General features: G+C 42.9%; 1 protein-coding gene across 7 annotated transcripts in view; it reads left to right on the top strand.

The window, feature by feature from the left end:
- The window catches only part of SPHK1 (sphingosine kinase 1), a 50,825-nt gene that overhangs the window by 29,832 nt on the left and 8,945 nt on the right, over positions 1-12,048 (top strand). For 6 of the 7 annotated variants that reach the window (XM_081320966.1, XM_081320969.1, XM_081320963.1 and 3 more), the window contains 2 exons: positions 10,988-11,137; positions 11,283-11,357. In XM_081320966.1, the coding sequence (XP_081177092.1) occupies positions 10,988-11,137; positions 11,283-11,357 (225 nt within the window). The remainder of the gene's footprint in view (positions 1-10,987; positions 11,138-11,282; positions 11,358-12,048) is intronic. The other variant, XM_081320964.1, reaches the window with a different exon arrangement.

Genomic DNA, 12,048 nt, shown 5'->3' on the forward strand with positions numbered 1-12,048 from the left:
AGGGAGGAAAAGGAACAGAAATATGGCAATAAGTGCAGAATTCAGCTTGCTGGCCAGGATGATCTTCCTGGTGAAAAAGCATGTTGCATTTTAAAGTAACAGATGAAAAAGGAGGTAGAACCAGCTTTAATATGTCAGGGGAGAATAAGTCCTGGGCCATGTGTTTTGCTTATGCAAACTTCCCAGCCACAGTTTATACTGAATTTTCTCCTTTGTTTCATTATGGTGGAGGAAAGAAGACAAGGAAGTAAGCTGGCTTGACTTTGGCCACATTGATGCTGGTTGGGGGTAGTCAGGGGGCAGAGATGACATGAGAGTATGTGGGGGCAGGGAGGAAGTGATGGTGGATTTTATGACCCTGTTAAAAGAGTCAGTATATGGTGCTCCACCTTTGCTAGGCTAAGAGACTCTCCCTGACACGTCAACATACAGTCTGTGAATGACAAATCATTGAAGAGAATGTTTGTCACACTCAGTCTGAGGCCTTGTGACAGAGAGGTTATCTAATTGGTTTGGTCAGACTTAATAGCCTCGTTAAATGCTGGGATGAAAGCAAAGGAACAAACTTTTTCAAACTGCACACACTTGATCTAAATTCAGGGTTACAGCAAGGAGTTGGCCTCTGGGCCAACATTCAGGACCCCACATACTAGGGAAAGGGGCTCCAAATGGCCATTCCAAAATTGCAGGTTAGTTGCATTGGCAAACAAGGCCCATCAACAGCAGATGGACTAACATGAATGTAGGAGATGGCAATTTGAGGCATATTTTCAGGGAGTGTCAGCACATCTATTTGATGAAAGTTCCTTTCTTCTTATTTAAAGTGGAGAGCTTAAGGTAAGTAGCCAGGCAGGTAGAGAGTTACAAATGTTCCTACTATCCTATTATATTTTCAAAGTCGTGTTATCTTTTTCTAAAACAGAATGGCATTTACACTGAAGTAAATGGGTTTAGCAGCTGAGCAGTAGAAGCCAGCTCTATTTTATTCTTATAGTCATGACCTCAATTTTAAACGTGAGGTGGGCAAGGCCAGATTGAAAACAATATTTTCTCTGTGCAGAAGCAGTGGGAGAACATGAAATAGCAATAGCCAGGGTTTAATGCACTTCAGTAACTTAAATCATTTGAAGGACCCCCCCACCATTAATGTTGTTGTTGTTAGTTGCGAAGTTGTGTCCAACCCATTGTGACCCCATGGACAACATTCCTCCAGGCCTTCCTGTTCTCTACCATCTTCTGGAGTTTATTTAAGCTCATGCCTACTGCTTCAGTGACTTCATCCAGCCACCTGATTCTCTGTCGTCCCCTTCTTCTCTTGCCCTCAATCTTTCCCAGCATTAGGCTCTTCTCCAGTGAGTCCTTCTTTCTCATTAGGTGGCCAAAGTATTTGAGTTTCAACTTCAGGATCTGGCCTTCTAAAGAGCAGTCAGGGTTGATCTCCTCTAGGACTGACCAGTTTGATCGCCTTGCAGTCCAAGGGATTCGCAGGAATCTTCTCCAGCACCATAGTTCAAAGGCCTCAATTCTTTGGCGCTCAGCCTTTTTTATGGTCCAACTTTCACAGCGATACATTGCAACTGGGAAGACCATAGCCTTGACTATACACACTTTTGTTGGCACGGTGATGTCTCTGCTTTTTAGTGTGCTATCTAGATTTGCCATGGCTTTCCTCCCCAGGAGCAAGCGTCTTTTAATTTCTTGGCTGCAGTCCCCGTCTGTGGTGATCTTGGAGCCCAGGAAAATAAAATCTGTCACTACCTCCTTTTCTTCCCCATCTATTTGCCAGGAATTGAGAGGGCTGGATGCCATGATCTTGGTTTTCTTAATGTTAAGTTTCAACCCAACTTTTGCACTCTCCTTCTTCACCCACAACAAGAGGCTCTTTAGTTCTTCTTGACTTTCTGCCATTAGAGTGGTATCATCTGCATATCTTAGGCTGTTGATATTTCTCCCGGCAATCTTAATTCCAACTTTTGATTCATCTAGCCCTGCCTTTCTCATGATGTGCTCTGCATATAAGGGTGACAGTATACAGCCTTGCTGGACTCCTTTCCCAATTTTGAACCAATCAGTGGTTCCGTGTCCACTTCTCACTGTTGCTTCTTGGCCCGCATATAGGTTTCTCAAGAGACAAATAAGATGGTCTGGTACTCCCATCTCTTTAAGAACTTGCCAGTTTGTTGTGATCCACACAATCAAAGGCTTTAGCATAGTCAATGAAGCAGAAGTAGATGTTTTTCTGGAACTTCCTAGCTTTCTCCATGATCCACCTTATGTTGGCAATTTGATCTCTAGTTCCTCTGCCTCTTCGAAATCCTGCCTGTACTTCTGGTAGTTCTTGATCCACATACTGCTGGGGTCTAGCTTATAGGATTTTAAGCATAACTTTACTAGCATGTGAAATGAGTGCAATGGTGCAATAGTTTGAACATTCTTTGGCACTGCCTTTCTTTGGAATTGGAATGTAAACTGATCTTTTCCAGTCCTGTGGCCACTGTTGAGTTTTCCAAATTTGCTGGCAAATTGAATGTAGCACTTTTACTTTATCTTTTAAGATTTTGAACAACTCAGCTGGAATACTGTCACCTCCACTAGCTTTGTTGTTGCTCAGCTTTCCTAAGGCCCACTTTATTTCACATTCTAGGATGACTGGCTCGAGGTCAGTGACCACCTCATCATGGTTATCAGGGACGTTAAACTTGTTCTTGCATAGTTCTTCTGTGTAATTTCACCACCTCTTCTTAATCTCTTCTGCCTCTGTTAGGTCCCTGCCATTTTGATCCTTTATCATGCCCATTTTTGCATGAAACGTTCCCTTCATCTCTCCAATTTTCTTGAAAAGATCTCTGGTCCTCCCTATTCTATTGTTTTCTTCTATTTCTTTGCACTGTTCATTTAAGAAGGCATTCTTATCTCTTCTAGCTATTCTCTGGAATTCTGCATTCAATTGGGTGTATCTTTCTTTTTCTCCCTTGCCTTTCGCTTCCCTCCTTTCCTCAGCTATTTGCAAAGCTTCCTCAGCCATTTTGCTTTCTTGCATTTCTTTTTCTTTGGGATGGTTTTAGTTGCTACCTCTTGTACAATGTTTAATACAACATTAATAATACTATTAAGTTAAGCAAAAATGTTCCCTGATTCCGTGCTCCTAAGATGTCTGGGACTTTAACTACTGGCTAGGCTGGCAGGAATTTGGGGGGATATAGTTCCAAAATATATAAATGGTTCCTTTGTTTTACCCTATGGGTGATGTGGCAGCATAATCCACTTAATGAGCAAGATGGTCATTATGGTTGCTGTGGTCCATTGTGAGTTCATCTTCCTTCTCCAAGGGATTCTTATTGTCACCCTTGCCTTTTGAGGAGCTACTTCCGGTACTAATCTTTTTGCAGTAGATACGGATTTTGATAACCGGTGGCCTAGTCTGACTTCCTCTCTGAGCTGGCTTAGGGTTATTGAGCATGATACAAAAACCCTGGGAGACCTCGCCATATACATTTTGTATTGGAGAAACTGTTTCCATGCTATTACTATACAGTATCACTCAATGGAGTGATAAGATATTACTTCTAGAGCCTATTTTACACTGCTGTTTGAACCTAGCCATTAAAGTTTGTAAGCCATACATAATTGATAGCTAAAAGAAAGGTGTTTAATCATATCAGCAGTGGTTTATATATGAACCATAGTTTAGAAAATCCCCGTGACTTAGTATGGTGTGTGCAGTCAATTACACTCTGGGCTTCAACAAGTAAAAGCTACAGTGATCCATTGGGGCTTGTTTGCCAAGCATGATATTCTTGATATTTGTGGCTGATGCTGCTTGAGTTGCTTGATGAATGTCATGAGCATGTGTTGTATGTGTGTTGCATAGTGAATCTGTCTTTTTGCATCTCTTAATGGCATTCAGTGTCTTTGACTGGTGTCCTTCTGAAATGCTTTGCCAGAATGAGACTCCGATTGCACTTTCTCCCAATTGCTCCATGATGTCAATTTTAAACATATGCAAGTGATAAAATTGACCTTTGTAGAATGGTTTTCTAAGAACAGGCCTCCCTTATTGCCACCTTCTGGAATCACTCTGAATAACTGGAACAAAGCCAGTGCACTTTCAGCACCCACCGTCATCCAAGAGCTTAATGAAATCTATTGAAATGCAAATAAATACTTTACTAGATCCTGCACTGAGCAGGGATTGGAACAGATAAATCATGAACACTGTGATTGTATGAAAAGCCATGGATCAGCAATGAGGTGGAACTAGAAGACCTCAAGTAAGAGAGAATTTGTTTGATTGGACCAGCCAATGCCATCTCTAGCCTTCTCCACCAATTCCATTCCTCAATCTCTCCAACATATTTGAAGTTGCTCATACAATTGCCTTCACTCTCCACGCCAACCTCAAAACACAGGGGTCACTCTGGACTAATCAGTATTGTCTCTAGCTGTCCATTATGGTCTCTGGGTTTGCATCTGCGCCCGTATGTGTGTGTGAAATGCTTTGCGTCCAAGTGCAGCGAAAACTCCCCTCTTCTCCATTTCATGCCAAAAAAGAAATACCAGAGAACAGCCCTCCTCACTTTCCACTGTGATAGGAAATTCTGGGAGTGGGGAGGCATGATTTTGCGAAACAGCAAAGCTTTGAAAACATTCCTAACATTCTTTTGTTACGTTTAAAAGCTTCTGAAGGTGGAAAGGAGAACAGCCTATATAGCCCTTTTGCAGCTGCATATTTTTCCAACGATTGTAACCATGCTTATACAATAGATCAGGGGTGTCAAACTCAATTTCATTGAGGGCCACAACAGCATTGCGGTTGCCCTCAGGGGGCTGGGTGGGTATAGCCAGGGTGGGCGTGGCCTACTGGGTGGGCGTGGCTAGAGTGTGTATGGCCTACTGGATAGGCATGGCCAGCTCTACATCGTTCGCATCAAAGGTGCCTATGGGGGCCTGGGCAGGAGTGGGACAGATCTGAGGGTCTCTGGCAGAAGGAGGGTCTCTGGGCCAGGGCCAAGGCAGTGGGGGCCGTTCCCTCACTGTTTCCAGGATGGCTTCACGGGCCGCATGAAACCACTTCGCGGGCCGGATCCGGCCCCTGGGCCTTGTGTTTGACATGTCTGCAATAGATGACTATGCTGGGAAAGAGAAATACAGTACTGTGTATAACTCAGCCTCTAAAAAGGCAACTCTTAAGCCCTGAAGTTGGGATGAAAGAACACAGACCACCAATACTATTCAGCCGGTGTCTGGGGGGGGATCAATTTTCACTTAGCTTTCAGAACACCCTCAATCACCCCATCCTCCTTCCAGAATGTTCAAACAGCTCTCCAAATAAGCCAGTGACCAGCAACCTGGAATCAAAAGCCTGGTGTCAGCTTGAAACCGGCTGAAAGTCATTGTATGAAGGTGTCCTCCGTGTACCGTGAGGAGATCGGAAGTCAGATTGAGAACGATCATGGGAAGGTCCCATGTTTTCCCAGCATTATACTTTTAGCATACTTAAAATAACACTTTGGCCTTAAGATAGCTTTTTAAATGGGCTTCTGTAATGGATGAGACCGCACTACACCCAAAACAAAAAGCCAGCCCCAAAGAAAACCAACCTTTCCCTCTCCACAACCTTCTAACAAAGACAAGTTGCTCCCTCACACTGCCAAAATCTCTCAGCTCAGCTATCATCGGTCTGGGTGTATGTTTTCACTTATTTGCTGCCAATTTTCTGCTCTTCAAAAAAAAAAAAAAGCAAAGCTACGGACCGTACGAAACAGCTTCATTCCTGCTGTGTTACTTAGGGCAAGCGTAGCTTCTCTAAATGGTAAGTTGGCACTCTGTGGACACAGAGAAAGTTCTGTTCCATTTTCCTGAATGATCTTGTCCTGCCTGGCCATCGGCAGGGCTCCAGAATGCCTTCATTTTCTTACTTTGGGAGAGAGAAGCGTTTTTTCTGCTTGCTGAACTCTGGGGGTCCAGGAAAGTTGTCCCTTGCCCACCTCTTGTGATATCTGAAACCTGATAGGACAGAAAGGGATTTTTTAAAAAAAAACACAACAACACTGGTAATGGTTTTAGCAATACCAATAGCACTTAGACTCATATACCTCTTCACAGTGCTTTTACAGCCCTCTCTAGGATGTTTACAGAGTCAGCCTATTGCCCCCAACAATCTGGCTCCTCATTTTACCCACCTCGGAGGGATGGAAGGCCGAGTCAACCTTGAGCCGGTGAGACTCGAACTGCCAAACTGCTGGCAGCTGGCAGTCAGCAGAAGTAGCCTGAAGTACTGCATTATAGCCACTGCGCAATCACGGTTTTCCTTTAAAAGTAAGGGCAATATTTCATTTGTTTAGGAAGCACAGGTTGAAGAACGTTATCAGGAATGGCTAATGTCTTAGATGTGTCTGCTTTGGAAACACACACACACACACACACACACACACACACACACACACACACACACAGCCCAACTTAAAGGGGCTTGTTTATGAATAGAGCTGAATTGTAAGTCGGGTTATTTTTTGTGAAATTTGTGGTCAGCTGTATGGCTCAGGGAGGCTTGGGTTAACAGCAGCTTGTTTCTGATTCTCCTGCTGGCAGATTGTTCAGCATTAAGACCAAATAGTTTGGGTGCTTGGAATCCCAATGTATTATGCAGGATATAATAATGTTACTGTATCAGGTCAAGTGATGCCAGTAAAATAGATCTCTGTGTTAACGTTTACACTTTGATGATAGATGGTAGGTAGGTAGGTAGGTAGATAGATAGATAGATAGATAGATAGATAGATAGATAGATAGATAGATGATAGATAGATAGATAGATAGATAGATAGATAGATAGATAGATAGATAGAAAGATAGATAGATCTTTTTTTATTAAAACCTTTAAACAAGAAGATAAATGCTAGCACATACTAGCAGAAACTAAGAAAAAAAGAAAAGTGAACAGAAAAGACAGAGCAAGAAAAGAAAAAAGTTAAAAATAGAAAAGAAAGAAAGAAAATATAAAGAAGTGGCTTCCAATATTCTTCACGGCTGTTATAAACCCAAGTATATTTTGACCTCTCTAAAGTTACATCATATCATTTTTTAATAATCTTATCTAATCATCAAAACCATAGGTCACAAGTTCGTTGTTTTCATTTTTACGCAAATGCGTAAGTCCATAAGACTTTCCAATCAGCAATACAGTACATGGAGATAATGTCTTCTCCCTAATCAAAGAAGTTATATTCATCCATTTCAGCAAAATCTTTAAACTTTAAGCTATTCCTCTGTAGTAGGTACAGTAGTGTCGAATTTTTTTTCATCTTTGTGCACAGAGTAATCTCATTGCTGTGACTTTAAAACCATGCTTCTAGCCTTTGTTAACCTCCCCAAACTAACTCTGCCTCCTCTTTGTTGTTGTTGTACCACAGAAAGGATGCTTAGGAAGCTGTAGAGAGGTAGAGTGGGGTCCTTAGCCTCTATCAATAGGGTGGATTGCTAAGCAAATTGGAACGTGGCTCAAGATCCCAAAACAAACAAACTCACTTGGAATTCCAGCAACAAAGTTTTATTTGAAAGAAGCGTTTGCAAAGGCTTGGTGAGCTGAAACAAACACAGGATTTCAGTCACACCTCCAAGAGCTGTTTGACACATTTTTATATCCTACTCCCCACGCAGATTCCCCCCCTCCCCTATCACACTCAACACCCCTTCCCCAATCATTCAAAAACTACTCCGGACCGCCTAAAACCAGTGCCTTCCCGCCTCCCCTTGTCCTTTTGTACCCATCTTATCTATCACCATCTAATTTTCTCTTAACAAAGCTCGGCTCCTACAGGTATTTCTGTATTTCCTCTGCTTGCAGTTTCAGTTAGCTAGCAACTTTTGCTTTTCTTATTTGTATGAAATTTACTTGTCAGAGTTTATGACTTTCAGGTAGCTTCTATTGATCTTCAGGCTCATTAGATTTGTTAGATATTTCTGGTTTAATCTACTCCTTTCAAAATCAGTGTTTCTCATAGATTGCCAATCTGTGCCTTTGTGCTTCACATGAGGTCAGTAAACAGGATATCAGTAAAGTGAACGAGATCAGCCAAGGAGAGGGATTTTTGCACAGGGTTGAGCAGGCACATCTAAAGGGAAGGATGTCTTTTGTTCACAAAGGCAGTGATCTTTTGATGGGACTGGTGATGCTCAAAGCTGCAAGTCTTAGCATTCCACTCCTTAGTCATTTATGCCTTTCAGAGGATTGTGTGATATGTGCTTGCGCCTTAGGAAATACAGGAACCCTCCCATTTTGTATTGTAACCAGGAACCAGAGCTAGTAACAGCCTTTGTGCTAAAAAAAATGATTGGTACATAGAGTAAATAGGGCCTGACAATGAATTCTCGGTGAGGCTGCTTCTTTCTTAGCTCTAGACCGGGGGGGGGGGGGGGAGATGATAGTGATGATACCTTTTCCCTAGGGAATTCTGCAGTCTCATAAATCTGGCTCAGGATGATGAGTTAGAAAAATGGAAGATGGCTTTGAATTAAGTGCAATATTGCCTGTTGTTGAACTCAAGCTGTGCAATATCTGGGGCTGGTCAACAGATTTGTCGTCGACAATAAAGATATTAATCTAATGGAAGAAGTATAGATCTGAAAACATGCACAATCTATTTTGGAATATGCATTTCAATGATTTTTCTGCAGGAAACGTGGCATGAAAGTTTTGACATGGATCCCAGGGCCATACTTTCACACTCCCCACCTAACCATCACTTCCTTAGTGCAGTCCTCCTTGCAAAGCCAGGAAGTGCTGATGTACTGAGAAAATAATTAAAAAAGGGAGTAAAAAAAAGGGACGCGGTGGCTCAGTGGGTTAGGACGCTGAGCTTGTCAATCAGAAGGTCGGCAGTTTGGCCGGTCGAATCCCGAGTGCCGCATAACAAAGTGAGCGCCTGTTACTTGTCCCAGCTTCTGCCAACCTAGCAGTTCGAAAGCACGTAAAAATGCTAGTAGAAAAATAGGGACCACTACGGTGGGAAGGTAACAGTGTTCCGTGCGCCTTTGGCGTCTAGTCATGCCAGTCACATGACCACGGAGACGTCCTCGGACAAGCGCTGGCTCTTCGGCTTTGAAACGGAGATGAGCACCGGCCCCTAGAGTCGGAAACGACTAGCACGCATGTGCGGGGGAACCTTTACCTTTACTTTTTTTTTAAAAAAAAAAGGACATTCAGCTAGTTGTCATTCTAGCTTCACACTGCATGTGTTGTTCCATTTCAAAAAAGGATTTGCAAAACTCGAAGAAGACCTATTGGCAGGTACTAGCGGAACGAAAGAAAATTGAAGAGAAAAAGAAATACGTTACTGATTATTCTCCCTGCACCATTTCTAGACTAGAAATTAACTGGATATCCAAAGGCAACTATCCAGTAGCGGAGCAAAACCAGGACCTGGACAAACCCCTTATGCACAGAACACTAAAGAGTTTCTCTAGCAGTCTGTCTCCATTCTGACCTCCCTAAACACTATTTCTGACTTTCATCTTCCTGAGAGTTGACTTAAATATTTGTGTGTGTGTGTGTGTGTGTGTGTGTGTGTGTGTGCGTGTGCGTGCCTGCGTTTTATTTTACATTATCATGACCCCAGGTACTTCTAACTTTTCCCCAACATTCAACCAATTCTGTACCTAGAGAAAATATATATTTGCTTTACTCATTCTTTTCCTGTTCATGGGAGAGCTACTATAGGAAAGAGAGAAGAGTATGATTGGGAAGAGGGAATGTGCCACCCCTGTGCTAAGCTGTCTCCTGACTGTGTGAAGGACTGACTCAATCTCCAAAGTGGATTGTCAAAGGAGTCAATCTTGGGGGCTGCCTTTTTGTCAGGGACCAGGGCAAATAGGGAGGGGCATTGAGTAGAGATGAACATGGTCTTGCTGGCCATGGAGCTATGGCAAAGGGTAAAGTCAGAAAGCCTGGCAAATGGCCCAATCCAAGGAAAATGAGAGAGGGAAGGAATTTTCTTACATTGGTAATACTATAGCACTCTTTCTTTGTAAAGACAAGGCAAAATCACCATTACTGTATTCTGCTTTTCTTTTTTTAAAGAAAAGCTCATAGCAGGCAATAAAAACAATGGAAATGAAAACAAAATCAAGGCAACTAAAAGCTGTAAGAAACAGGAAAATCAGTTAATTGGGGCTCAGGTCAAGTTAATTTCACTAATTATTTTTAGCGTGAAAAATGCTTTACATTCTATGTCAGGGGTGTCAAACTCAATTTCATTGAGGGCCGCATCAGCATTGCGGTTGCCCTCAGGGGGCCGGGTGGGCGTGGCCTGGGTGGGCGTGGCCTACTGGGTGGGCGTGGCTAAAGTGCATATGGCCTACTGGGTGGGCGTGGCCAGCTCTACATCGTTCGCATCAAGGGTGCCTTTGGGGGCCCGGGCAGGAGTGGGACAGATCTGAGGGTCTCTGGCAGAAGGAGGGTCTCTGGGCCAGGGCCAAGGCAGTGGGGGCCGTTCCCTCACTGTTTCCAGGATGGTTTCGCGGGCCACATGAAACCACTTCGCGGGCCGGATCTGGCCCCCGGGCCTTGTGTTTGACATGTCTGTTCTATGTTAATAAGAATTTAGCAAGTAAAATGGACTTACCTGAATTGCAGCAAAAGGCACCTTAGTTGCTCTGACCTGACTTTGAACTGTATTCCCCAACCTGTTGCTATTCCAAAACAGTGGGACCTCAGTTCCTGAGCCAGCACATCATGCTGACCCTGTACCTTTTCATTCTTTTGATCCTAGGTGTGTGCGTGAGCAGCAGAGCAGGGGGTTGGACTAGAAGATCTCCAAGATCCCTTCCAACTCTGTTGTTCCATTCCGTTCCGTTCTATTCCATTCCATTCCATTCCATTCCATTCTGTGTTTGTGTGCGCTCACTATACTACACAATGCAATACTATACTATGTTACACTTTTTCTTGACATTAATTTTTAATTCTCTCATTTTTTTGTTTACATAGGAGGAATACACGGGTTACTTCCAGAGAAGTGCCAGGTGATAGTGCTGCTGAACCCACGGAGCGGAGCAGGGCAGGCCCTGAATCTATTCACATCTCAAGTTCAGCCGATGTTGACAGAAGCCAGCATAGGATTCCATAAATTTGTCACTGGTGAGCCTTGCGGCTGGCTCAGAGCAACTTAGGAAAACCGGTTTAGTACAGGTGGTCCTCAACTTACTACAGTTCAATTAGTGACTGTTCAAAGTTGCAATGGCGCTGAAAAAAGCGACTTATGACCGTTTTCCCCACATTGCAGCATCCCCATCGTTACATGATCAAAATTCAGATGCTTGGGAATTGGTTCATATTTATGACGGCTGCAGTGTCCTTGGTATGTGTGTGTCTCATGTGATCCCCTTTTGCAAGAAGCAAAGTCAATGGGCAAGCCAGATTCACTTAACAGTCATGTTACTAAACAACTGCAGTGATTCACTTAACAACTGTGTCAAGAAAAGTTGTAAAATGGGACAAAACTCACTTAACAAATATTTCACTTAACAATAGAAATTTTGGTCTCAATTGTGTCTATAAGTCGAGGACTATCTGTAGATATGGCTCAGACTTCTGTTTTCAGTTCTGTTCACTTATTTTGCCTTTGGCCAAGCCTGGGTAGAGTGACATTGTTGGTACTCTTATGTTGTTGAACACTTTGCACTTTCAGTGTATGAAAGCAGGTAGTTAATTCAACCTGCTCCAGTTCTCCTTATGTGGAGGGTTATAATAACAATGAACTGTGTAATTCATTTTATAAAAAAACAGAACATGTATAAATAAATTAAAACTATCACCCCAGTTAAACGTACGGGAAATAAAGACCACAATAGTGGGAGGATGCTGAATTTGGAGAATAGGACAAGTCTGAAAACTGTAATTGTACAGCACTAACTTAGAAACTCCAATCATCTGACTGCTTTATGCTTCAACTTTGTCAACCTCTCTGGCATCCAGTCTGTTTCTGGGCTCACTGTAAAGCAGTGGCTTAATTAACATAACACTCAATAACTTAGGACCAGGTTATCTGA

Source organism: Vipera berus (genome assembly GCF_964194415.1).
Source record: "Vipera berus genome assembly, chromosome: 2".
NCBI lineage: Eukaryota > Metazoa > Chordata > Lepidosauria > Squamata > Viperidae > Vipera > Vipera berus.